At 51.9% G+C, this 23,191-nt stretch overlaps 1 protein-coding gene across 1 annotated transcript in view; it reads left to right on the top strand.

Annotated features, from left to right (window-relative positions):
- LOC132394437 (nitric oxide synthase 1-like) overlaps positions 1 to 23,191 on the top strand; it is a 168,616-nt gene that overhangs the window by 130,424 nt on the left and 15,001 nt on the right. The window contains exons 21-22 of the mRNA XM_059970597.1: positions 487 to 697; positions 3,321 to 3,408. Of these exons, the coding sequence (XP_059826580.1) occupies positions 487 to 697; positions 3,321 to 3,408 (299 nt within the window). The remainder of the gene's footprint in view (positions 1 to 486; positions 698 to 3,320; positions 3,409 to 23,191) is intronic.

The following is a 23,191-nucleotide window of genomic DNA, read 5'->3' as shown; positions in this document are numbered from 1 at the left end:
TGACTGTTTCCCTTGCCCGGTGTCCGGCTGTTCCCCCAGCCAGTGTCTGACTGTTTCCCTTGCCCAGTGTCCGACTGTTTGCCCCGGCTGGTGTCTGACTGTTGCCCTGGCTGGTGTCTGACTGTTTTGGCCGGTGTCTGACTGTTTCCCCAGCCAGTCTGACTGTTTCCCCTGCCCGGTCTGACTGTTCCCCCAGCCAGTGTCTGACTGTTTCCCTTGCCCAGTGTCTGACTGTTTGCCCCGGCTGGTGTCTGACTGTTGCCCTGGCTGGTGTCTGACTGTTCCCCCAGCCAGTGTCTGACTGTTTCCCCTGCCCGGTCTGACTGTTCCCCCAGCCAGTGTCTGACTGTTTCCCCTGCCCGGTGTCTGTTTCCCCCGGCCGGTGTCTGACTGTTTCTCTCGGTAGTGTCTGACTGTTTCCCCCGGCCAGCATCTGACTGCTTCCCCTGCCTGGTGCCTGACTGTTGCTTTCTGCTCTGCTTGCAGGGAACTCACCGGTACGAGGAGTGGAAGTGGGAGAACAACCCGACGGTGGCGGATGTGCTACAGGAGTTTCCCTCGGCCCGTCCGCCTGCCAGCTTGCTGCTGGGCCAGCTGCCCCTGCTGCAGCCCCGCTACTACTCCATCAGCAGCTCGCTCGACGCACACCCTGCTCAGATCCATGCCACTGTCGCCCTGCTGGAGTACCGCACCAAGGGTAGGGTCCTGGGGCTGACCGCGCTCTGGGTGCCGGCCCATCCTCGGGCTCAGCTGTCTCCCTCAGGGACATCTCGGAATTGACGTCAATCCTCTGCCAATCCAGGACCGCAGCCCTCCCGTTCGCAACCCTCCCCCCAACAACCCAATCCTACCTCCACCTTCCCCCCAACTCAACTGCACTCCAAACTTTGCTGACCTCTGGGTATCAATCCCAGGACTCGCAAATCGCTGCTTTGACCTTTGGACCCACATTCCTATCCCGAGAGAAAGACCGAACAGCCGCATGTATACCTGTTATGAACTTCTTACCTGCGTAAGGTCACTAACTAGCCTCCTCCGCTCCGAGGAAAACAGTCCAAGCAGTCCCAGTCCCTCCTTCTAACTCAAGCACTTCAGGCCTGGCCATATCCTTCTGAATTGTTTCTGCACCCTTTCGAGTTTATTCTATAAGAGAGTGACTGGAACTACACGCAATATTCCAGGAACTCCAGATGTTGTCTCACCAGCGTTTTGTGTTGCCCTCATACCCTGTGTTCCCTGTCCTGTTTGATGAAGGCAAGAAAGCCAAAATCCTTCACCACCGTGTCTGCCGGTGATGCCACTTTCAGGGTACAATGTACTGCTACCTCTAGGTCTGCCTGTGCTAAAACACTCAGATCTACAACACAAGGCCCTGTCATTTACGTTAGAAGTTTCTGTCCTGATTTAACTTCCCCAAATCTATTGTTCTGGAGTAGTCTGAGGTAAATTCTATCTTCCATTCCCTGCTCACTTCCCCGGCTGAGCTAGATCCTGGTGTAACTTTAGTCAACCATCTTCACTGTCCTCAGCTGTGGTATTGTCCACATACATCCTAGGCATTCCACATACCTTCTCATCCAAATCATTAATGTTGATGATAGAAACAACAGGGGACCTGACTGGTCACAGGTCTCCAATCTGAAAAACAACCCTCTGACTAAATAAAGGATTCAGTGCGCTCCTGGTGCGTGTGACGAACAAACTGTTCTCGGGCTTCCAGCCAGGTACAGGTATCGAGTTCCAACAGCACAAAGCTACGTGCCGGACCAGCGGCTTTCGGGAACCGCTTGGTGAAGGAAGCCGTTGAAATAAAAACTAGAGGGAAAGAAACAGAGACCAGCCAGGTCTCGCTCTAAGTGAGAACTGGAATTCGATTGTAAACAAAGTGGGACAGCAGAAACTTGATTGGATGAAGATTAACCAATCACAAGCGATGGATGAGGGAGGTACATATAGACCACTGTATCTAGGCATCATCCCTGATGAAGATGGCAGTTTGTCATCGAAACATCGGTTAAAATCGGTAACCCTCTAATTCCAACTCCAATTCAATTTTGTAACTAAGTGGCTAGTTCACCCTGGATCCCATGGATTCTCACCTTCTGGAGCACTCTGTCACACAAACTCTTCTCAAAGACCAGGAGAACAACCTCTATTACCATGGCCTCTCTAATCCTCCTGGCTATCTCTTTAAAAATTGAATTAAACATATAAAGGACAATTTCTCACACACACAGCCACGCTACGTCGAATCAATTCTTGCCTTTCCAAATGTAGCTAGATCCTGTTTCTTGGTAACTTTCCCACTACTGATGTCAGGCTCAGAGCCTTAGTTAGAATCAGAATCAGGTTTATTATCACCGGCATGTGTCGTGAAATTTGTTAACTTAGCAGCAGCAGTACAATGCAATACGTAATATAGAAGAAGGGGGGGGGAGGGGGAAATAATAATAAATAAATTAATTAATTAATTACAGTATATGTATATTGAATAGATTAAAAATTGTGCAAAACCAGAAATAATACATATTAAAAAGGTGAGGTTGTGTTCAAGGGTTCAATGTCCATTTAGGAATCGGATGGCAGAGGGGAAGAAGCTGTACCTGAATCACTGAGTGTGTGCTTTCAGGCTTCTGTATCTCCTGTCTGATGGTAACAGTGAGAAAAGGGCATGCCCTGGGTGCTGGAGGTCCTTAATAATGGACACTGCCTTTCTGAGACTGATGCACCATCAATAACTGTCTGAGACGTGAGGCGAGATATCGGCTTTTATTGGCTGGAAGAAAGAACAAGCAGCAATTGACCACCACACTACATCCTGGAGACTGAGGCCGGGGTGGTGTCCCCAATCGCCTTTATACCGGGGTCTGTGGGAGGAGCCACAGGAGCAGTCAGTGGGGGGGGGGGGGGGTGCCTGTAACCACAGAGACACCGCTCCTTGAATATGTCCTGGGTACTTTGTAGGCTAGAAACCAAGATAGAGCTGCCTCCATTCATCTGTTATCTAACTTATGGCCATCAAAACTCTCTACCAGAATGCCTGCTCTATCTCCCCTAGTTTCTCACAGATCTTTTGGCCGCACTGTCAGGACCCTTGGAATTTATCCACTTTAATCGTCAGTTCCTCTTTTGTAATGTCAATATGTTTCCAGAGATTACTGTTCCATTCTCAGAATTCCCTACCTTCTCCACAGGATTTACAGATGAGAATAATTCACTTTGCACCTCACCCGTGTCCTGTCACTCCATGCATGTTTGACTGCACCCGAAGAACAAAGCAGCAATTCTCCTGAGTTACCCTGTGGCTGTTTGTTTTCCAGGTGGGTCCGGTCCGGTCCGACAGGGAGTCTGTTCCTCTTGGCTCAACCGCCTCAGCCCCGGTGACTCTGTCTTCTGCTTCATCAGAAGGTACCCAGTGCCCACACTGTCTGCCAACACCACCCACTGCCCACACTGTCTGCCAACACCACCCATTGCCCACACTGTCTGCCAACACCACCCACTGCCCAAACTGTCTGCCAACACCACCCACTGCCCACACTGTCTGCCAACACCATCCACTGCCCACACTGTCTGTCAACACCACCCACTGCCCACACTGTCTGTCAACACCACCCACTGCCCACACTGTCTGTCAACACCACCCACTGCCCACACTGTCTGCCAACACCATCCACTGCCCACACTGTCTGTCAACACCACCCACTGCCCACACTGTCTGCCAACACCACCCACTGCCCACACTGTCTGCCAACACCACCCACTGCCCACACTGTCTGCCAACACCATCCACTGCCCACACTGTCTGCCAACACCATCCACTGCCCACACTGTCTGCCAACACCACCCACTGCCCACACTGTCTGCCAACACCATCCACTGCCCACACTGTCTGTCAACACCACCCACTGCCCACACTGTCTGCCAACACCATCCACTGCCCACACTGTCTGTCAACACCATCCACTGCCCACACTGTCTGTCAACACCATCCACTGCCCACACTGTCTGCCAACACCATCCACTGCCCACACTGTCTGTCAACACCATCCACTGCCCACACTGTCTGTCAACACCATCCACTGCCCACACTGTCTGCCAACACCATCCACTGCCCACCCTGTCTGTCAACACCATCCACTGCCCACACTGTCTGTCAACACCATCCACTGCCCACACTGTCTGCCAACACCATCCACTGCCCACCCTGTCTGTCAACACCATCCACTGCCCACACTGTCTGTCAGCACCAACCTATGTCACACTGGCCCCCAACACCACCCACTGCTCACTGGCTGTCAACACCACCCACTGCCCACACTGTCTGTCAACACCACCTGCCCATTCATTAGGTATGTACCACATACTGGCTCCTTAAAATGTGTGAACTGCACTCTGACCCAAGAACCACGTGTGTAGCACATTCTGACCCACATGTGTGTAATATGTTGTGAGCTGTGCGTAATGTGTGTACTGTGCCTTGACACATACCACATATGTACTGCCTTCATCATACACTGCCTGTGTACTGTGTCTCAGGTGTGCACTAACCCTGACCTATGTTTTGAGTGTGTACTGCACTTTGACTTATGTACCAGGTATGTAGAATACTCTGACTGTGTTTTGAGTGTGTACTGTGTTCTTACCTGTGTACTGAGTGTATACTGTGCTCTGACCCGTGTCCTGAGTGTGTACCACGTTCTGACCCATGTCCTGAGTGTGTACCATGTTCTGACCCGTGTCCTGAGTGTGTACTGTGCTCTGACCCGTGTCCTGAGTGTGTACCATGTTCTGTTGTGTGTCCTGAGTGTGTACCATGTTCTGACCCGTGTCCAGAGTGTGTACCATGTTCTGACCCGTGTCCTGAGAGTGTACCATGTTCTGTTGTGTGTCCTGAGTGTGTACCATGTTCTGACCCGTGTCCTGAGTGTGTACCATGTTCTGTTGTGTGTCCTGAGTGTGTACCATGTTCTGACCCGTGTCCTGAGTGTGTACCGTGTTCTGACCCATGTCCTGAGAGTGTACCATGTTCTGTTGTGTGTCCTGAGTGTGTACCATGTTCTGTTGTGTGTCCTGAGTGTGTACCATGTTCTGACCCGTGTCCTGAGTGTGTACCGTGTTCTGACCCGTGTCCTGAGAGTGTACCATGTTCTGTTGTGTGTCCTGAGTGTGTACCATGTTCTGACCCGTGTCCTGAGTGTGTACCATGTTCTGTTGTGTGTCCTGAGTGTGTACCATGTTCTGACCCGTGTCCTGAGTGTGTACCATGTTCTGACCCGTGTCCTGAGTGTGGACCATGTTCTGACCCGTGTCCTGAGTGTGTACCACGTTCTGATGTGTGTCCTGAGTGTGTACCATGTTCTGACCCGTGTCCTGAGTGTGTACCATGTTCTGACCCGTGTCCTGAGTGTGTACCATGTTCTGACCCGTGTCCTGAGTGTGTACCATGTTCTGACCCGTTTCCTGAGTGTGTACCACGTTCTGTTGTGTGTCCTGAGTGTGTACCATGTTCTGACCCGTGTCCTGAGTGTGTACCGTGTTCTGACCCGTGTCCTGAGTATGTACCATGTTCTGATGTGTGTCCTGAGTGTGTACCATGTTCTGATGTGTGTCCTGAGTGTGTACCATGTTCTGACCCGTGTCCTGAGAGTGTACCATGTTCTGACCCGTGTCCTGAGTGTGTACCATGTTCTGACCCGTGTCCTGAGTGTGTACCGTGTTCTGACCCGTGTCCTGAGAGTGTACCATGTTCTGACACGTGTCCTGAGTGTGTACCGTGTTCTGACCCGTGTCCTGAGTATGTACCATGTTCTGATGTGTGTCCTGAGTGTGTACCATGTTCTGACCCGTGTCCTGAGTGTGTACCGTGTTCTGACCCGTGTCCTGCGTGTGTACCATGTTCTGACCCGTGTCCTGAGTGTGTACCGTGTTCTGACCCGTGTCCTGAGTGTGTACCGTGTTCTGACCCGTGTCCTGAGTGTGTACCATGTTCTGTTGTGTGTCCTGAGTGTGTACCATGTTCTGACCCGTGTCCTGAGTGTGTACCGTGTTCTGACCCGTGTCCTGAGTATGTACCGTGTTCTGACCCGTGTCCTGAGTGTGTACCGTGTTCTGACCCGTGTCCTGAGTATGTACCGTGTTCTGACCCGTGTCCTGAGTGTGTACCGTGTTCTGACCCGTGTCCTGAGTGTGTACCGTGTTCTGACCCGTGTCCTGAGTATGTACCGTGTTCTGACCCGTGTCCTGAGTGTGTACCGTGTTCTGACCCGTGTCCTGAGTATGTACCGTGTTCTGACCCGTGTCCTGAGTGTGTACCACGTTCTGACCCATGTCCTGAGTGTGTACCACGTTCTGACCCGTGTCCTGAGTGTGTACCATGTTCTGACCCGTGTCCTGAGTGTGTACCACGTTCTGATGTGTGTCCTGAAGTGTACCACGTTCTGACCCGTGTCCTGAGTGTGTACCATGTTCTGACCCGTGTCCTGAGTGTGTACCGTGTTCTGACCCGTGTCCTGAGTGTGTACCGTGTTCTGACCCGTGTCCTGAGTGTGTACCACGTTCTGACCCGTGTCCTGAGTGTGTACCATGTTCTGACCCATGTCCTGAGTGTGTACCATGTTCTGACCCGTGTCCTGAGTGTGGACCATGTTCTGACCCGTGTCCTGAGTGTGTACCACGTTCTGATGTGTGTCCTGAGTGTGTACCACGTTCTGACCCGTGTCCTGAGTATGTACCATGTTCCGACCCGTGTCCTGAGTGTGTACCATGTTCTGACCCGTGTCCTGAGTGTGTACCATGTTCTGATGTGTGTCCTGAGTGTGTACCGTGTTCTGACCCGTGTCCTGCGTGTGTACCATGTTCTGATGTGTGTCCTGAGTGTGTACCATGTTCTGATGTGTGTCCTGAGTGTGTACCATGTTCTAACCCGTGTCCTGAGTGTGTACCGTGCTCTGACCCGTGTCCTGAGTGTGTACCGTGTTCTGACCCGTGTCCTGAGTGTGTACCACGTTCTGACCCGTGTCCTGAGTGTGTACCATGTTCTGACCCGTGTCCTGAGTGTGTACATGTTCTGATGTGTGTCCTGAGTTTGTACCACGTTCTGATGTGTGTCCTGAGTGTGTACCACGTTCTGACCCGTGTCCTGAGTGTGTACCATGTTCTGATGTGTGTCCTGAGTGTGTACCATGTTCTGATGTGTGTCCTGAGTGTGTACTGTGCTCTGACCCGTGTCCTGAGTGTGTAACACGTTCTGATGTGTGTCCTGAGTGTGTACCATGTTCTGACCCGTGTCCTGAGTGTGTACCATGTTCTGACCCGTGTCCTGAGTGTGTACCACGTTCTGATGTGTGTCCTGAGTGTGTACCATGTTCTGATGTGTGTCCTGAGTGTGTACCATGTTCTGATGTGTGTCCTGAGTGTGTACCATGTTCTGACGGGTGTCCTGAGTGTGTACCATGTTCTGATGTGTGTCCTGAGTGTGTACCATGTTCTGACCCGTGTCCTGAGTGTGTACCACGTTCTGATGTGTGTCCTGAGTGTGTACCATGTTCTGACCCGTGTCCTGAGTGTGTACCATGTTCTGACCCGTGTCCTGAGTGTGTACCATGTTCTGACCCGTGTCCTGAGTGTGTACCATGTTCTGATGTGTGTCCTGAGTGTGTACCATGTTCTGATGTGTGTCCTGAGTGTGTACCATGTTCTGACCCGTGTCCTGAGTGTGTACCACGTTCTGATGTGTGTCCTGAGTGTGTACCATGTTCTGACCCGTGTCCTGAGTATGTACCATGTTCTGACCCGTGTCCTGAGTGTGTACCATGTTCTGACCCGTGTCCTGAGTGTGTACCATGTTCTGATGTGTGTCCTGAGTGTGTACCATGTTCTGACCCGTGTCCTGAGTGTGTACCATGTTCTGTTGTGTGTCCTGAGTGTGTACCATGTTCTGATGTGTGTCCTGAGTGTGTACCATGTTCTGACCCGTGTCCTGAGTGTGTACCATGTTCTGACCCGTGTCCTGAGTGTGTACCACGTTCTGATGTGTGTCCTGAGTGTGTACCACGTTCTGACCCGTGTCCTGAGTATGTACCATGTTCTGACCCGTGTCCTGAGTGTGTACCATGTTCTGACCCGTGTCCTGAGTGTGTACCATGTTCTGATGTGTGTCCTGAGTGTGTACCGTGTTCTGACCCGTGTCCTGCGTGTGTACCATGTTCTGATGTGTGTCCTGAGTGTGTACAATGTTCTGATGTGTGTCCTGAGTGTGTACCATGTTCTAACCCGTGTCCTGAGTGTGTACCGTGCTCTGACCCGTGTCCTGAGTGTGTACCGTGTTCTGACCCGTGTCCTGAGTGTGTACCACGTTTTGACCCGTGTCCTGAGTGTGTACCATGTTCTGACCCGTGTCCTGAGTGTGTACATGTTCTGATGTGTGTCCTGAGTTTGTACCACGTTCTGATGTGTGTCCTGAGTGTGTACCACGTTCTGACCCGTGTCCTGAGTGTGTACCATGTTCTGATGTGTGTCCTGAGTGTGTACCATGTTCTGACCCGTGTCCTGAGTGTGTACCATGTTCTGACCCGTGTCCTGAGTGTGTACCATGTTCTGACCCGTGTCCTGAGTGTGTACCATGTTCTGATGTGTGTCCTGAGTGTGTACCATGTTCTGATGTGTGTCCTGAGTGTGTACCATGTTCTGACCCGTGTCCTGAGTGTGTACCACGTTCTGATGTGTGTCCTGAGTGTGTACCATGTTCTGACCCGTGTCCTGAGTATGTACCATGTTCTGACCCGTGTCCTGAGTGTGTACCATGTTCTGACCCGTGTCCTGAGTGTGTACCATGTTCTGATGTGTGTCCTGAGTGTGTACCATGTTCTGACCCGTGTCCTGAGTGTGTACCATGTTCTGTTGTGTGTCCTGAGTGTGTACCATGTTCTGACCCGTGTCCTGAGTGTGTACCATGTTCTGACCCGTGTCCTGAGTGTGTACCATGTTCTGACCCGTGTCCTGAGTGTGTACCACGTTCTGATGTGTGTCCTGAGTGTGTACCACGTTCTGACCCGTGTCCTGAGTATGTACCATGTTCTGACCCGTGTCCTGAGTGTGTACCATGTTCTGACCCGTGTCCTGAGTGTGTACCATGTTCTGATGTGTGTCCTGAGTGTGTACCGTGTTCTGACCCGTGTCCTGCGTGTGTACCATGTTCTGATGTGTGTCCTGAGTGTGTACCATGTTCTGATGTGTGTCCTGAGTGTGTACCATGTTCTAACCCGTGTCCTGAGTGTGTACCGTGCTCTGACCCGTGTCCTGAGTGTGTACCGTGTTCTGACCCGTGTCCTGAGTGTGTACCACGTTCTGACCCGTGTCCTGAGTGTGTACCATGTTCTGACCCGTGTCCTGAGTGTGTACATGTTCTGATGTGTGTCCTGAGTTTGTACCACGTTCTGATGTGTGTCCTGAGTGTGTACCACGTTCTGACCCGTGTCCTGAGTGTGTACCATGTTCTGATGTGTGTCCTGAGTGTGTACCATGTTCTGATGTGTGTCCTGAGTGTGTACTGTGCTCTGACCCGTGTCCTGAGTGTGTACCACGTTCTGATGTGTGTCCTGAGTGTGTACCATGTTCTGACCCGTGTCCTGAGTGTGTACCATGTTCTGACCCGTGTCCTGAGTGTGTACCATGTTCTGACCCGTGTCCTGAGTGTGTACCATGTTCTGATGTGTGTCCTGAGTGTGTACCATGTTCTGACCCGTGTCCTGAGTGTGTACCACGTTCTGATGTGTGTCCTGAGTGTGTACCATGTTCTGACCCGTGTCCTGAGTGTGTACCATGTTCTGTTGTGTGTCCTGAGTGTGTACCATGTTCTGACCCGTGTCCTGAGTGTGTACCGTGTTCTGACCCATGTCCTGAGAGTGTACCATGTTCTGTTGTGTGTCCTGAGTGTGTACCATGTTCTGTTGTGTGTCCTGAGTGTGTACCATGTTCTGACCCGTGTCCTGAGTGTGTACCGTGTTCTGACCCGTGTCCCGAGAGTGTACCATGTTCTGTTGTGTGTCCTGAGTGTGTACCATGTTCTGACCCGTGTCCTGAGTGTGTACCATGTTCTGTTGTGTGTCCTGAGTGTGTACCATGTTCTGACCCGTGTCCTGAGTGTGTACCATGTTCTGACCCGTGTCCTGAGTGTGGACCATGTTCTGACCCGTGTCCTGAGTGTGTACCACGTTCTGATGTGTGTCCTGAGTGTGTACCATGTTCTGACCCGTGTCCTGAGTGTGTACCATGTTCTGACCCGTGTCCTGAGTGTGTACCATGTTCTGACCCGTGTCCTGAGTGTGTACCATGTTCTGACCCGTTTCCTGAGTGTGTACCACGTTCTGTTGTGTGTCCTGAGTGTGTACCATGTTCTGACCCGTGTCCTGAGTGTGTACCGTGTTCTGACCCGTGTCCTGAGTATGTACCATGTTCTGATGTGTGTCCTGAGTGTGTACCATGTTCTGATGTGTGTCCTGAGAGTGTACCATGTTCTGACACGTGTCCTGAGTGTGTACCGTGTTCTGACCCGTGTCCTGAGTATGTACCATGTTCTGATGTGTGTCCTGAGTGTGTACCATGTTCTGACCCGTGTCCTGAGTGTGTACCGTGTTCTGACCCGTGTCCTGCGTGTGTACCATGTTCTGACCCGTGTCCTGAGTGTGTACCGTGTTCTGACCCGTGTCCTGAGTGTGTACCGTGTTCTGACCCGTGTCCTGAGTGTGTACCATGTTCTGTTGTGTGTCCTGAGTGTGTACCATGTTCTGACCCGTGTCCTGAGTGTGTACCGTGTTCTGACCCGTGTCCTGAGTATGTACCGTGTTCTGACCCGTGTCCTGAGTGTGTACCGTGTTCTGACCCGTGTCCTGAGTATGTACCGTGTTCTGACCCGTGTCCTGAGTGTGTACCGTGTTCTGACCCGTGTCCTGAGTGTGTACCGTGTTCTGACCCGTGTCCTGAGTATGTACCGTGTTCTGACCCGTGTCCTGAGTGTGTACCGTGTTCTGACCCGTGTCCTGAGTATGTACCGTGTTCTGACCCGTGTCCTGAGTGTGTACCACGTTCTGACCCATGTCCTGAGTGTGTACCACGTTCTGACCCGTGTCCTGAGTGTGTACCATGTTCTGACCCGTGTCCTGAGTGTGTACCACGTTCTGATGTGTGTCCTGAAGTGTACCACGTTCTGACCCGTGTCCTGAGTGTGTACCATGTTCTGACCCGTGTCCTGAGTGTGTACCGTGTTCTGACCCGTGTCCTGAGTGTGTACCGTGTTCTGACCCGTGTCCTGAGTGTGTACCACGTTCTGACCCGTGCCCTGAGTGTGTACCGTGTTCTGACCCGTGTCCTGAGTATGTACCGTGTTCTGACCCGTGTCCTGAGTGTGTACCACGTTCTGACCCATGTCCTGAGTGTGTACCACGTTCTGACCCGTGTCCTGAGTGTGTACCATGTTCTGACCCGTGTCCTGAGTGTGTACCACGTTCTGATGTGTGTCCTGAAGTGTACCACGTTCTGACCCGTGTCCTGAGTGTGTACCATGTTCTGACCCGTGTCCTGAGTGTGTACCGTGTTCTGACCCGTGTCCTGAGTGTGTACCGTGTTCTGACCCGTGTCCTGAGTGTGTACCACGTTCTGACCCGTGTCCTGAGTGTGTACCATGTTCTGACCCATGTACTGAGTGTGTACCATGTTCTGACCCGTGTCCTGAGTGTGGACCATGTTCTGACCCGTGTCCTGAGTGTGTACCACGTTCTGATGTGTGTCCTGAGTGTGTACCACGTTCTGACCCGTGTCCTGAGTATGTACCATGTTCTGACCCGTGTCCTGAGTGTGTACCATGTTCTGACCCGTGTCCTGAGTGTGTACCATGTTCTGATGTGTGTCCTGAGTGTGTACCGTGTTCTGACCCGTGTCCTGCGTGTGTACCATGTTCTGATGTGTGTCCTGAGTGTGTACCATGTTCTGATGTGTGTCCTGAGTGTGTACCATGTTCTAACCCGTGTCCTGAGTGTGTACCGTGCTCTGACCCGTGTCCTGAGTGTGTACCGTGTTCTGACCCGTGTCCTGAGTGTGTACCACGTTCTGACCCGTGTCCTGAGTGTGTACCATGTTCTGACCCGTGTCCTGAGTGTGTACATGTTCTGATGTGTGTCCTGAGTTTGTACCACGTTCTGATGTGTGTCCTGAGTGTGTACCACGTTCTGACCCGTGTCCTGAGTGTGTACCATGTTCTGATGTGTGTCCTGAGTGTGTACCATGTTCTGATGTGTGTCCTGAGTGTGTACTGTGCTCTGACCCGTGTCCTGAGTGTGTAACACGTTCTGATGTGTGTCCTGAGTGTGGTACCATGTTCTGACCCGTGTCCTGAGTGTGTACCATGTTCTGACCCGTGTCCTGAGTGTGTACCACGTTCTGATGTGTGTCCTGAGTGTGTACCATGTTCTGATGTGTGTCCTGAGTGTGTGCCATGTTCTGATGTGTGTCCTGAGTGTGTACCATGTTCTGACGGGTGTCCTGAGTGTGTACCATGTTCTGATGTGTGTCCTGAGTGTGTACCATGTTCTGACCCGTGTCCTGAGTGTGTACCACGTTCTGATGTGTGTCCTGAGTGTGTACCATGTTCTGACCCGTGTCCTGAGTGTGTACCATGTTCTGACCCGTGTCCTGAGTGTGTACCATGTTCTGACCCGTGACCTGAGTGTGTACCATGTTCTGATGTGTGTCCTGAGTGTGTACCATGTTCTGATGTGTGTCCTGAGTGTGTACCATGTTCTGACCCGTGTCCTGAGTGTGTACCACGTTCTGATGTGTGTCCTGAGTGTGTACCATGTTCTGACCCGTGTCCTGAGTATGTACCATGTTCTGACCCGTGTCCTGAGTGTGTACCATGTTCTGACCCGTGTCCTGAGTGTGTACCATGTTCTGATGTGTGTCCTGAGTGTGTACCATGTTCTGACCCGTGTCCTGAGTGTGTACCATATTCTGTTGTGTGTCCTGAGTGTGTACCATGTTCTGATGTGTGTCCTGAGTGTGTACCATGTTCTGACCCGTGTCCTGAGTGTGTACCATGTTCTGACCCGTGTCCTGAGTGTGTACCACGTTCTGATGTGTGTCCTGAGTGTGTACCACGTTCTGACCCGTGTCCTGAGTATGTACCATGTTCTGACCCGTGTCCTGAGTGTGTACCATGTTCTGACCCGTGTCCTGAGTGTGTACCATGTTCTGATGTGTGTCCTGAGTGTGTACCGTGTTCTGACCCGTGTCCTGCGTGTGTACCATGTTCTGATGTGTGTCCTGAGTGTGTACCATGTTCTGATGTGTGTCCTGAGTGTGTACCATGTTCTAACCCGTGTCCTGAGTGTGTACCGTGCTCTGACCCGTGTCCTGAGTGTGTACCGTGTTCTGACCCGTGTCCTGAGTGTGTACCACGTTCTGACCCGTGTCCTGAGTGTGTACCATGTTCTGACCCGTGTCCTGAGTGTGTACATGTTCTGATGTGTGTCCTGAGTTTGTACCACGTTCTGATGTGTGTCCTGAGTGTGTACCACGTTCTGACCCGTGTCCTGAGTGTGTACCATGTTCTGATGTGTGTCCTGAGTGTGTACCATGTTCTGACCCGTGTCCTGAGTGTGTACCATGTTCTGACCCGTGTCCTGAGTGTGTACCATGTTCTGACCCGTGTCCTGAGTGTGTACCATGTTCTGATGTGTGTCCTGAGTGTGTACCATGTTCTGATCTGTGTCCTGAGTGTGTACCATGTTCTGACCCGTGTCCTGAGTGTGTACCACGTTCTGATGTGTGTCCTGAGTGTGTACCATGTTCTGACCCGTGTCCTGAGTATGTACCATGTTCTGACCCGTGTCCTGAGTGTGTACCATGTTCTGACCCGTGTCCTGAGTGTGTACCATGTTCTGATGTGTGTCCTGAGTGTGTACCATGTTCTGACCCGTGTCCTGAGTGTGTACCATGTTCTGTTGTGTGTCCTGAGTGTGTACCATGTTCTGACCCGTGTCCTGAGTGTGTACCATGTTCTGACCCGTGTCCTGAGTGTGTACCATGTTCTGACCCGTGTCCTGAGTGTGTACCACGTTCTGATGTGTGTCCTGAGTGTGTACCACGTTCTGACCCGTGTCCTGAGTATGTACCATGTTCTGACCCGTGTCCTGAGTGTGTACCATGTTCTGACCCGTGTCCTGAGTGTGTACCATGTTCTGATGTGTGTCCTGAGTGTGTACCGTGTTCTGACCCGTGTCCTGCGTGTGTACCATGTTCTGATGTGTGTCCTGAGTGTGTACCATGTTCTGATGTGTGTCCTGAGTGTGTACCATGTTCTAACCCGTGTCCTGAGTGTGTACCGTGCTCTGACCCGTGTCCTGAGTGTGTACCGTGTTCTGACCCGTGTCCTGAGTGTGTACCACGTTCTGACCCGTGTCCTGAGTGTGTACCATGTTCTGACCCGTGTCCTGAGTGTGTACATGTTCTGATGTGTGTCCTGAGTTTGTACCACGTTCTGATGTGTGTCCTGAGTGTGTACCACGTTCTGACCCGTGTCCTGAGTGTGTACCATGTTCTGATGTGTGTCCTGAGTGTGTACCATGTTCTGATGTGTGTCCTGAGTGTGTACTGTGCTCTGACCCGTGTCCTGAGTGTGTACCACGTTCTGATGTGTGTCCTGAGTGTGTACCATGTTCTGACCCGTGTCCTGAGTGTGTACCATGTTCTGACCCGTGTCCTGAGTGTGTACCATGTTCTGACCCGTGTCCTGAGTGTGTACCATGTTCTGATGTGTGTCCTGAGTGTTTACCATGTTCTGATGTGTGTCCTGAGTGTGTACCATGTTCTGACCCGTGTCCTGAGTGTGTACCACGTTCTGATGTGTGTCCTGAGTGTGTACCATGTTCTGACCCGTGTCCTGAGTATGTACCATGTTCTGACCCGTGTCCTGAGTGTGTACCATGTTCTGTTGTGTGTCCTGAGTGTGTACCATGTTCTGACCCGTGTCCTGAGTGTGTACCATGTTCTGTTGTGTGTCCTGAGTGTGTACCATGTTCTGACCCGTGTCCTGAGTGTGTACCGTGTTCTGACCCATGTCCTGAGAGTGTACCATGTTCTGTTGTGTGTCCTGAGTGTGTACCATGTTCTGTTGTGTGTCCTGAGTGTGTACCATGTTCTGACCCGTGTCCTGAGTGTGTACCGTGTTCTGACCAGTGTCCTGAGAGTGTACCATGTTCTGTTGTGTGTCCTGAGTGTGTACCATGTTCTGACCCGTGTCCTGAGTGTGTACCATGTTCTGTTGTGTGTCCTGAGTGTGTACCATGTTCTGACCCGTGTCCTGAGTGTGTACCGTGTTCTGACCCGTGTCCTGAGTGTGGACCATGTTCTGACCCGTGTCCTGAGTGTGTACCACGTTCTGATGTGTGTCCTGAGTGTGTACCATGTTCTGACCCGTGTCCTGAGTGTGTACCATGTTCTGACCCGTGTCCTGAGTGTGTACCATGTTCTGACCCGTGTCCTGAGTGTGTACCATGTTCTGACCCGTTTCCTGAGTGTGTACCACGTTCTGTTGTGTGTCCTGAGTGTGTACCATGTTCTGACCCGTGTCCTGAGTGTGTACCGTGTTCTGACCCGTGTCCTGAGTATGTACCATGTTCTGATGTGTGTCCTGAGTGTGTACCATGTTCTGATGTGTGTCCTGAGTGTGTACCATGTTCTGACCCGTGTCCTGAGAGTGTACCATGTTCTGACCCGTGTCCTGAGTGTGTACCATGTTCTGACCCGTGTCCTGAGTGTGTACCGTGTTCTGACCCGTGTCCTGAGAGTGTACCATGTTCTGACACGTGTCCTGAGTGTGTACCGTGTTCTGACCCGTGTCCTGAGTATGTACCATGTTCTGATGTGTGTCCTGAGTGTGTACCATGTTCTGACCCGTGTCCTGAGTGTGTACCGTGTTCTGACCCGTGTCCTGCGTGTGTACCATGTTCTGACCCGTGTCCTGTGTGTGTACCGTGTTCTGACCCGTGTCCTGAGTGTGTACCGTGTTCTGACCCGTGTCCTGAGTGTGTACCATGTTCTGTTGTGTGTCCTGAGTGTGTACCATGTTCTGACCCGTGTCCTGAGTGTGTACCGTGTTCTGACCCGTGTCCTGAGTATGTACCGTGTTCTGACCCGTGTCCTGAGTGTGTACCGTGTTCTGACCCGTGTCCTGAGTATGTACCGTGTTCTGACCCGTGTCCTGAGTGTGTACCGTGTTCTGACCCGTGTCCTGAGTATGTACCGTGTTCTGACCCGTGTCCTGAGTGTGTACCGTGTTCTGACCCGTGTCCTGAGTATGTACCGTGTTCTGACCCGTGTCCTGAGTGTGTACCACGTTCTGACCCATGTCCTGAGTGTGTACCACGTTCTGACCCGTGTCCTGAGTGTGTACCATGTTCTGACCCGTGTCCTGAGTGTGTACCACGTTCTGATGTGTGTCCTGAAGTGTACCACGTTCTGACCCGTGTCCTGAGTGTGTACCATGTTCTGACCCGTGTCCTGAGTGTGTACCGTGTTCTGACCCGTGTCCTGAGTGTGTACCGTGTTCTGACCCGTGTCCTGAGTGTGTACCACGTTCTGACCCGTGTCCTGAGTGTGTACCATGTTCTGACCCATGTCCTGAGTGTGTACCATGTTCTGACCCGTGTCCTGAGTGTGGACCATGTTCTGACCCGTGTCCTGAGTGTGTACCACGTTCTGATGTGTGTCCTGAGTGTGTACCACGTTCTGACCCGTGTCCTGAGTATGTACCATGTTCTGACCCGTGTCCTGAGTGTGTACCATGTTCTGACCCGTGTCCTGAGTGTGTACCATGTTCTGATGTGTGTCCTGAGTGTGTACCGTGTTCTGACCCGTGTCCTGCGTGTGTACCATGTTCTGATGTGTGTCCTGAGTGTGTACCATGTTCTGATGTGTGTCCTGAGTGTGTACCATGTTCTAACCCGTGTCCTGAGTGTGTACCGTGCTCTGACCCGTGTCCTGAGTGTGTACCGTGTTCTGACCCGTGTCCTGAGTGTGTACCACGTTCTGACCCGTGTCCTGAGTGTGTACCATGTTCTGACCCGTGTCCTGAGTGTGTACATGTTCTGATGTGTGTCCTGAGTTTGTACCACGTTCTGATGTGTGTCCTGAGTGTGTACCACGTTCTGACCCGTGTCCTGAGTGTGTACCATGTTCTGATGTGTGTCCTGAGTGTGTACCATGTTCTGATGTGTGTCCTGAGTGTGTACTGTGCTCTGACCCGTGTCCTGAGTGTGTACCACGTTCTGATGTGTGTCCTGAGTGTGTACCATGTTCTGACCCGTGTCCTGAGTGTGTACCATGTTCTGACCTGTGTCCTGTGTGTGTACCACGTTCTGATGTGTGTCCTGAGTGTGTACCATGTTCTGATGTGTGTCCTGAGTGTGTACCATGTTCTGATGTGTGTCCTGAGTGTGTACCATGTTCTGACGGGTGTCCTGAGTGTGTACCATGTTCTGATGTGTGTCCTGAGTGTGTACCATGTTCTGACCCGTGTCCTGAGTGTGTACCACGTTCTGATGTGTGTCCTGAGTGTGTACCATGTTCTGACCCGTGTCCTGAGTGTGTACCATGTTCTGACCCGTGTCCTGAGTGTGCACCATGTTCTGACCCGTGTCCTGAGTGTGTACCATGTTCTGATGTGTGTCCTGAGTGTGTACCATGTTCTGATGTGTGTCCTGAGTGTGTACCATGTTCTGACCCGTGTCCTGAGTGTGTACCACGTTCTGATGTGTGTCCTGAGTGTGTACCATGTTCTGACCCGTGTCCTGAGTATGTACCATGTTCTGACCCGTGTCCTGAGTGTGTACCATGTTCTGACCCGTGTCCTGAGTGTGTACCATGTTCTGATGTGTGTCCTGAGTGTGTACCATGTTCTGACCCGTGTCCTGAGTGTGTACCATGTTCTGTTGTGTGTCCTGAGTGTGTACCATGTTCTGACCCGTGTCCTGAGTGTGTACCATGTTCTGACCCGTGTCCTGAGTGTGTACCATGTTCTGACCCGTGTCCTGAGTGTGTACCACGTTCTGATGTGTGTCCTGAGTGTGTACCACGTTCTGACCCGTGTCCTGAGTATGTACCATGTTCTGACCCGTGTCCTGAGTGTGTACCATGTTCTGACCCGTGTCCTGAGTGTGTACCATGTTCTGATGTGTGTCCTGAGTGTGTACCGTGTTCTGACCCGTGTCCTGCGTGTGTACCATGTTCTGATGTGTGTCCTGAGTGTGTACCATGTTCTGATGTGTGTCCTGAGTGTGTACCATGTTCTAACCCGTGTCCTGAGTGTGTACCGTGCTCTGACCCGTGTCCTGAGTGTGTACCGTGTTCTGACCCGTGTCCTGAGTGTGTACCACGTTCTGACCCGTGTCCTGAGTGTGTACCATGTTCTGACCCGTGTCCTGAGTGTGTACATGTTCTGATGTGTGTCCTGAGTTTGTACCACGTTCTGATGTGTGTCCTGAGTGTGTACCACGTTCTGACCCGTGTCCTGAGTGTGTACCATGTTCTGATGTGTGTCCTGAGTGTGTACCATGTTCTGACCCGTGTCCTGAGTGTGTACCATGTTCTGACCCGTGTCCTGAGTGTGTACCATGTTCTGACCCGTGTCCTGAGTGTGTACCATGTTCTGATGTGTGTCCTGAGTGTGTACCATGTTCTGATGTGTGTCCTGAGTGTGTACCATGTTCTGACCCGTGTCCTGAGTGTGTACCACGTTCTGATGTGTGTCCTGAGTGTGTACCATGTTCTGACCCGTGTCCTGAGTATGTACCATGTTCTGACCCGTGTCCTGAGTGTGTACCATGTTCTGACCCGTGTCCTGAGTGTGTACCATGTTCTGATGTGTGTCCTGAGTGTGTACCATGTTCTGACCCGTGTCCTGAGTGTGTACCATGTTCTGTTGTGTGTCCTGAGTGTGTACCATGTTCTGACCCGTGTCCTGAGTGTGTACCGTGTTCTGACCCGTGTCCTGAGTGTGTACCATGTTCTGTTGTGTGTCCTGAGTGTGTACCATGTTCTGACCCGTGTCCTGAGTGTGTACCGTGTTCTGACCCGTGTCCTGAGTATGTACCGTGTTCTGACCCGTGTCCTGAGTGTGTACCGTGTTCTGACCCGTGTCCTGAGTATGTACCGTGTTCTGACCCGTGTCCTGAGTGTGTACCGTGTTCTGACCCGTGTCCTGAGTGTGTACCGTGTTCTGACCCGTGTCCTGAGTATGTACCGTGTTCTGACCCGTGTCCTGAGTGTGTACCGTGTTCTGACCCGTGTCCTGAGTATGTACCGTGTTCTGACCCGTGTCCTGAGTGTGTACCACGTTCTGACCCATGTCCTGAGTGTGTACCACGTTCTGACCCGTGTCCTGAGTGTGTACCATGTTCTGACCCGTGTCCTGAGTGTGTACCACGTTCTGATGTGTGTCCTGAAGTGTACCACGTTCTGACCCGTGTCCTGAGTGTGTACCATGTTCTGACCCGTGTCCTGAGTGTGTACCGTGTTCTGACCCGTGTCCTGAGTGTGTACCGTGTTCTGACCCGTGTCCTGAGTGTGTACCACGTTCTGACCCGTGTCCTGAGTGTGTACCATGTTCTGACCCATGTCCTGAGTGTGTACCATGTTCTGACCAGTGTCCTGAGTGTGGACCATGTTCTGACCCGTGTCCTGAGTGTGTACCACGTTCTGATGTGTGTCCTGAGTGTGTACCACGTTCTGACCCGTGTCCTGAGTATGTACCATGTTCTGACCCGTGTCCTGAGTGTGTACCATGTTCTGACCCGTGTCCTGAGTGTGTACCATGTTCTGATGTGTGTCCTGAGTGTGTACCGTGTTCTGACCCGTGTCCTGCGTGTGTACCATGTTCTGATGTGTGTCCTGAGTGTGTACCATGTTCTGATGTGTGTCCTGAGTGTGTACCATGTTCTAACCCGTGTCCTGAGTGTGTACCGTGCTCTGACCCGTGTCCTGAGTGTGTACCGTGTTCTGACCCGTGTCCTGAGTGTGTACCACGTTCTGACCCGTGTCCTGAGTGTGTACCATGTTCTGACCCGTGTCCTGAGTGTGTACATGTTCTGATGTGTGTCCTGAGTTTGTACCACGTTCTGATGTGTGTCCTGAGTGTGTACCACGTTCTGACCCGTGTCCTGAGTGTGTACCATGTTCTGATGTGTGTCCTGAGTGTGTACCATGTTCTGATGTGTGTCCTGAGTGTGTACTGTGCTCTGACCCGTGTCCTGAGTGTGTACCACGTTCTGATGTGTGTCCTGAGTGTGTACCATGTTCTGACCCGTGTCCTGAGTGTGTACCATGTTCTGACCCGTGTCCTGAGTGTGTACCACGTTCTGATGTGTGTCCTGAGTGTGTACCATGTTCTGATGTGTGTCCTGAGTGTGTACCATGTTCTGATGTGTGTCCTGAGTGTGTACCATGTTCTGACGGGTGTCCTGAGTGTGTACCATGTTCTGATGTGTGTCCTGAGTGTGTACCATGTTCTGACCCGTGTCCTGAGTGTGTACCACGTTCTGATGTGTGTCCTGAGTGTGTACCATGTTCTGACCCGTGTCCTGAGTATGTACCATGTTCTGACCCGTGTCCTGAGTGTGTACCATGTTCTGACCCGTGTCCTGAGTGTGTACCATGTTCTGATGTGTGTCCTGAGTGTGTACCATGTTCTGACCCGTGTCCTGAGTGTGTACCATGTTCTGTTGTGTGTCCTGAGTGTGTACCATGTTCTGACCCGTGTCCTGAGTGTGTACCATGTTCTGACCCGTGTCCTGAGTGTGTACCATGTTCTGACCCGTGTCCTGAGTGTGTACCACGTTCTGATGTGTGTCCTGAGTGTGTACCACGTTCTGACCCGTGTCCTGAGTATGTACCATGTTCTGACCCGTGTCCTGAGTGTGTACCATGTTCTGACCCGTGTCCTGAGTGTGTACCATGTTCTGATGTGTGTCCTGAGTGTGTACCGTGTTCTGACCCGTGTCCTGCGTGTGTACCATGTTCTGATGTGTGTCCTGAGTGTGTACCATGTTCTGATGTGTGTCCTGAGTGTGTACCATGTTCTGACCCGTGTCCTGAGTGTGTACCATGTTCGGACCCGTGTCCTGAGTGTGTACCATGTTCTGACCCGTGTCCTGAGTGTGTACCACGTTCTGATGTGTGTCCTGAGTGTGTACCACGTTCTGACCCGTGTCCTGAGTATGTACCATGTTCTGACCCGTGTCCTGAGTGTGTACCATGTTCTGATGTGTGTCCTGAGTGTGTTCCACGTTCTGACCCGTGTCCTGAGTATGTACCATGTTCTGACCCGTGTCCTGAGTGTGTACCATGTTCTGACCCGTGTCCTGAGTGTGTACCATGTTCTGATGTGTGTCCTGAGTGTGTACCGTGTTCTGACCCGTGTCCTGCGTGTGTACCATGTTCTGATGTGTGTCCTGAGTGTGTACCATGTTCTGATGTGTGTCCTGAGTGTGTACCATGTTCTAACCCGTGTCCTGAGTGTGTACCGTGCTCTGACCCGTGTCCTGAGTGTGTACCGTGTTCTGACCCGTGTCCTGAGTGTGTACCACGTTCTGACCCGTGTCCTGAGTGTGTACCATGTTCTGACCCGTGTCCTGAGTGTGTACATGTTCTGATGTGTGTCCTGAGTTTGTACCACGTTCTGATGTGTGTCCTGAGTGTGTACCACGTTCTGACCCGTGTCCTGAGTGTGTACCATGTTCTGATGTGTGTCCTGAGTGTGTACCATGTTCTGATGTGTGTCCTGAGTGTGTACTGTGCTCTGACCCGTGTCCTGAGTGTGTACCACGTTCTGATGTGTGTCCTGAGTGTGTACCATGTTCTGACCCGTGTCCTGAGTGTGTACCATGTTCTGACCCGTGTCCTGTGTGTGTACCACGTTCTGATGTGTGTCCTGAGTGTGTACCATGTTCTGATGTGTGTCCTGAGTGTGTACCATGTTCTGATGTGTGTCCTGAGTGTGTACCATGTTCTGACGGGTGTCCTGAGTGTGTACCATGTTCTGATGTGTGTCCTGAGTGTGTACCATGTTCTGACCCGTGTCCTGAGTGTGTACCACGTTCTGATGTGTGTCCTGAGTGTGTACCATGTTCTGACCCGTGTCCTGAGTGTGTACCATGTTCTGACCCGTGTCCTGAGTGTGTACCATGTTCTGACCCGTGTCCTGAGTGTGTACCATGTTCTGATGTGTGTCCTGAGTGTGTACCATGTTCTGATGTGTGTCCTGAGTGTGTACCATGTTCTGACCCGTGTCCTGAGTGTGTACCACGTTCTGATGTGTGTCCTGAGTGTGTACCATGTTCTGACCCGTGTCCTGAGTATGTACCATGTTCTGACCCGTGTCCTGAGTGTGTACCATGTTCTGACCCGTGTCCTGAGTGTGTACCATGTTCTGATGTGTGTCCTGAGTGTGTACCATGTTCTGACCCGTGTCCTGAGTGTGTACCATGTTCTGTTGTGTGTCCTGAGTGTGTACCATGTTCTGTCCCGTGTCCTGAGTGTGTACCATGTTCTGACCCGTGTCCTGAGTGTGTACCATGTTCTGACCCGTGTCCTGAGTGTGTACCACGTTCTGATGTGTGTCCTGAGTGTGTACCACGTTCTGACCCGTGTCCTGAGTATGTACCATGTTCTGACCCGTGTCCTGAGTGTGTACCATGTTCTGACCCGTGTCCTGCGTGAGTACCATGTTCTGATGTGTGTCCTGAGTGTGTACCGTGTTCTGACCCGTGTCCTGCGTGTGTACCATGTTCTGATGTGTGTCCTGAGTGTGTACCATGTTCGGATGTGTGTCCTGAGTGTGTACCATGTTCTAACCCGTGTCCTGAGTGTGTACCGTGCTCTGACCCGTGTCCTGAGTGTGTACCGTGTTCTGACCCGTGTCCTGAGTGTGTACCACGTTCTGACCCGTGTCCTGAGTGTGTACCATGTTCTGACCCGTGTCCTGAGTGTGTACATGTTCTGATGTGTGTCCTGAGTTTGTACCACGTTCTGATGTGTGTCCTGAGTGTGTACCACGTTCTGACCCGTGTCCTGAGTGTGTACCATGTTCTGATGTGTGTCCTGAGTGTGTACCATGTTCTGACCCGTGTCCTGAGTGTGTACC

The sequence above is a fragment of the Hypanus sabinus genome, chromosome 5, assembly GCF_030144855.1.
Source record: "Hypanus sabinus isolate sHypSab1 chromosome 5, sHypSab1.hap1, whole genome shotgun sequence".
NCBI classification, from domain to species: Eukaryota; Metazoa; Chordata; class Chondrichthyes; order Myliobatiformes; family Dasyatidae; genus Hypanus; species Hypanus sabinus.
This window is presented reverse-complemented; position numbering and strand designations above follow the sequence as displayed.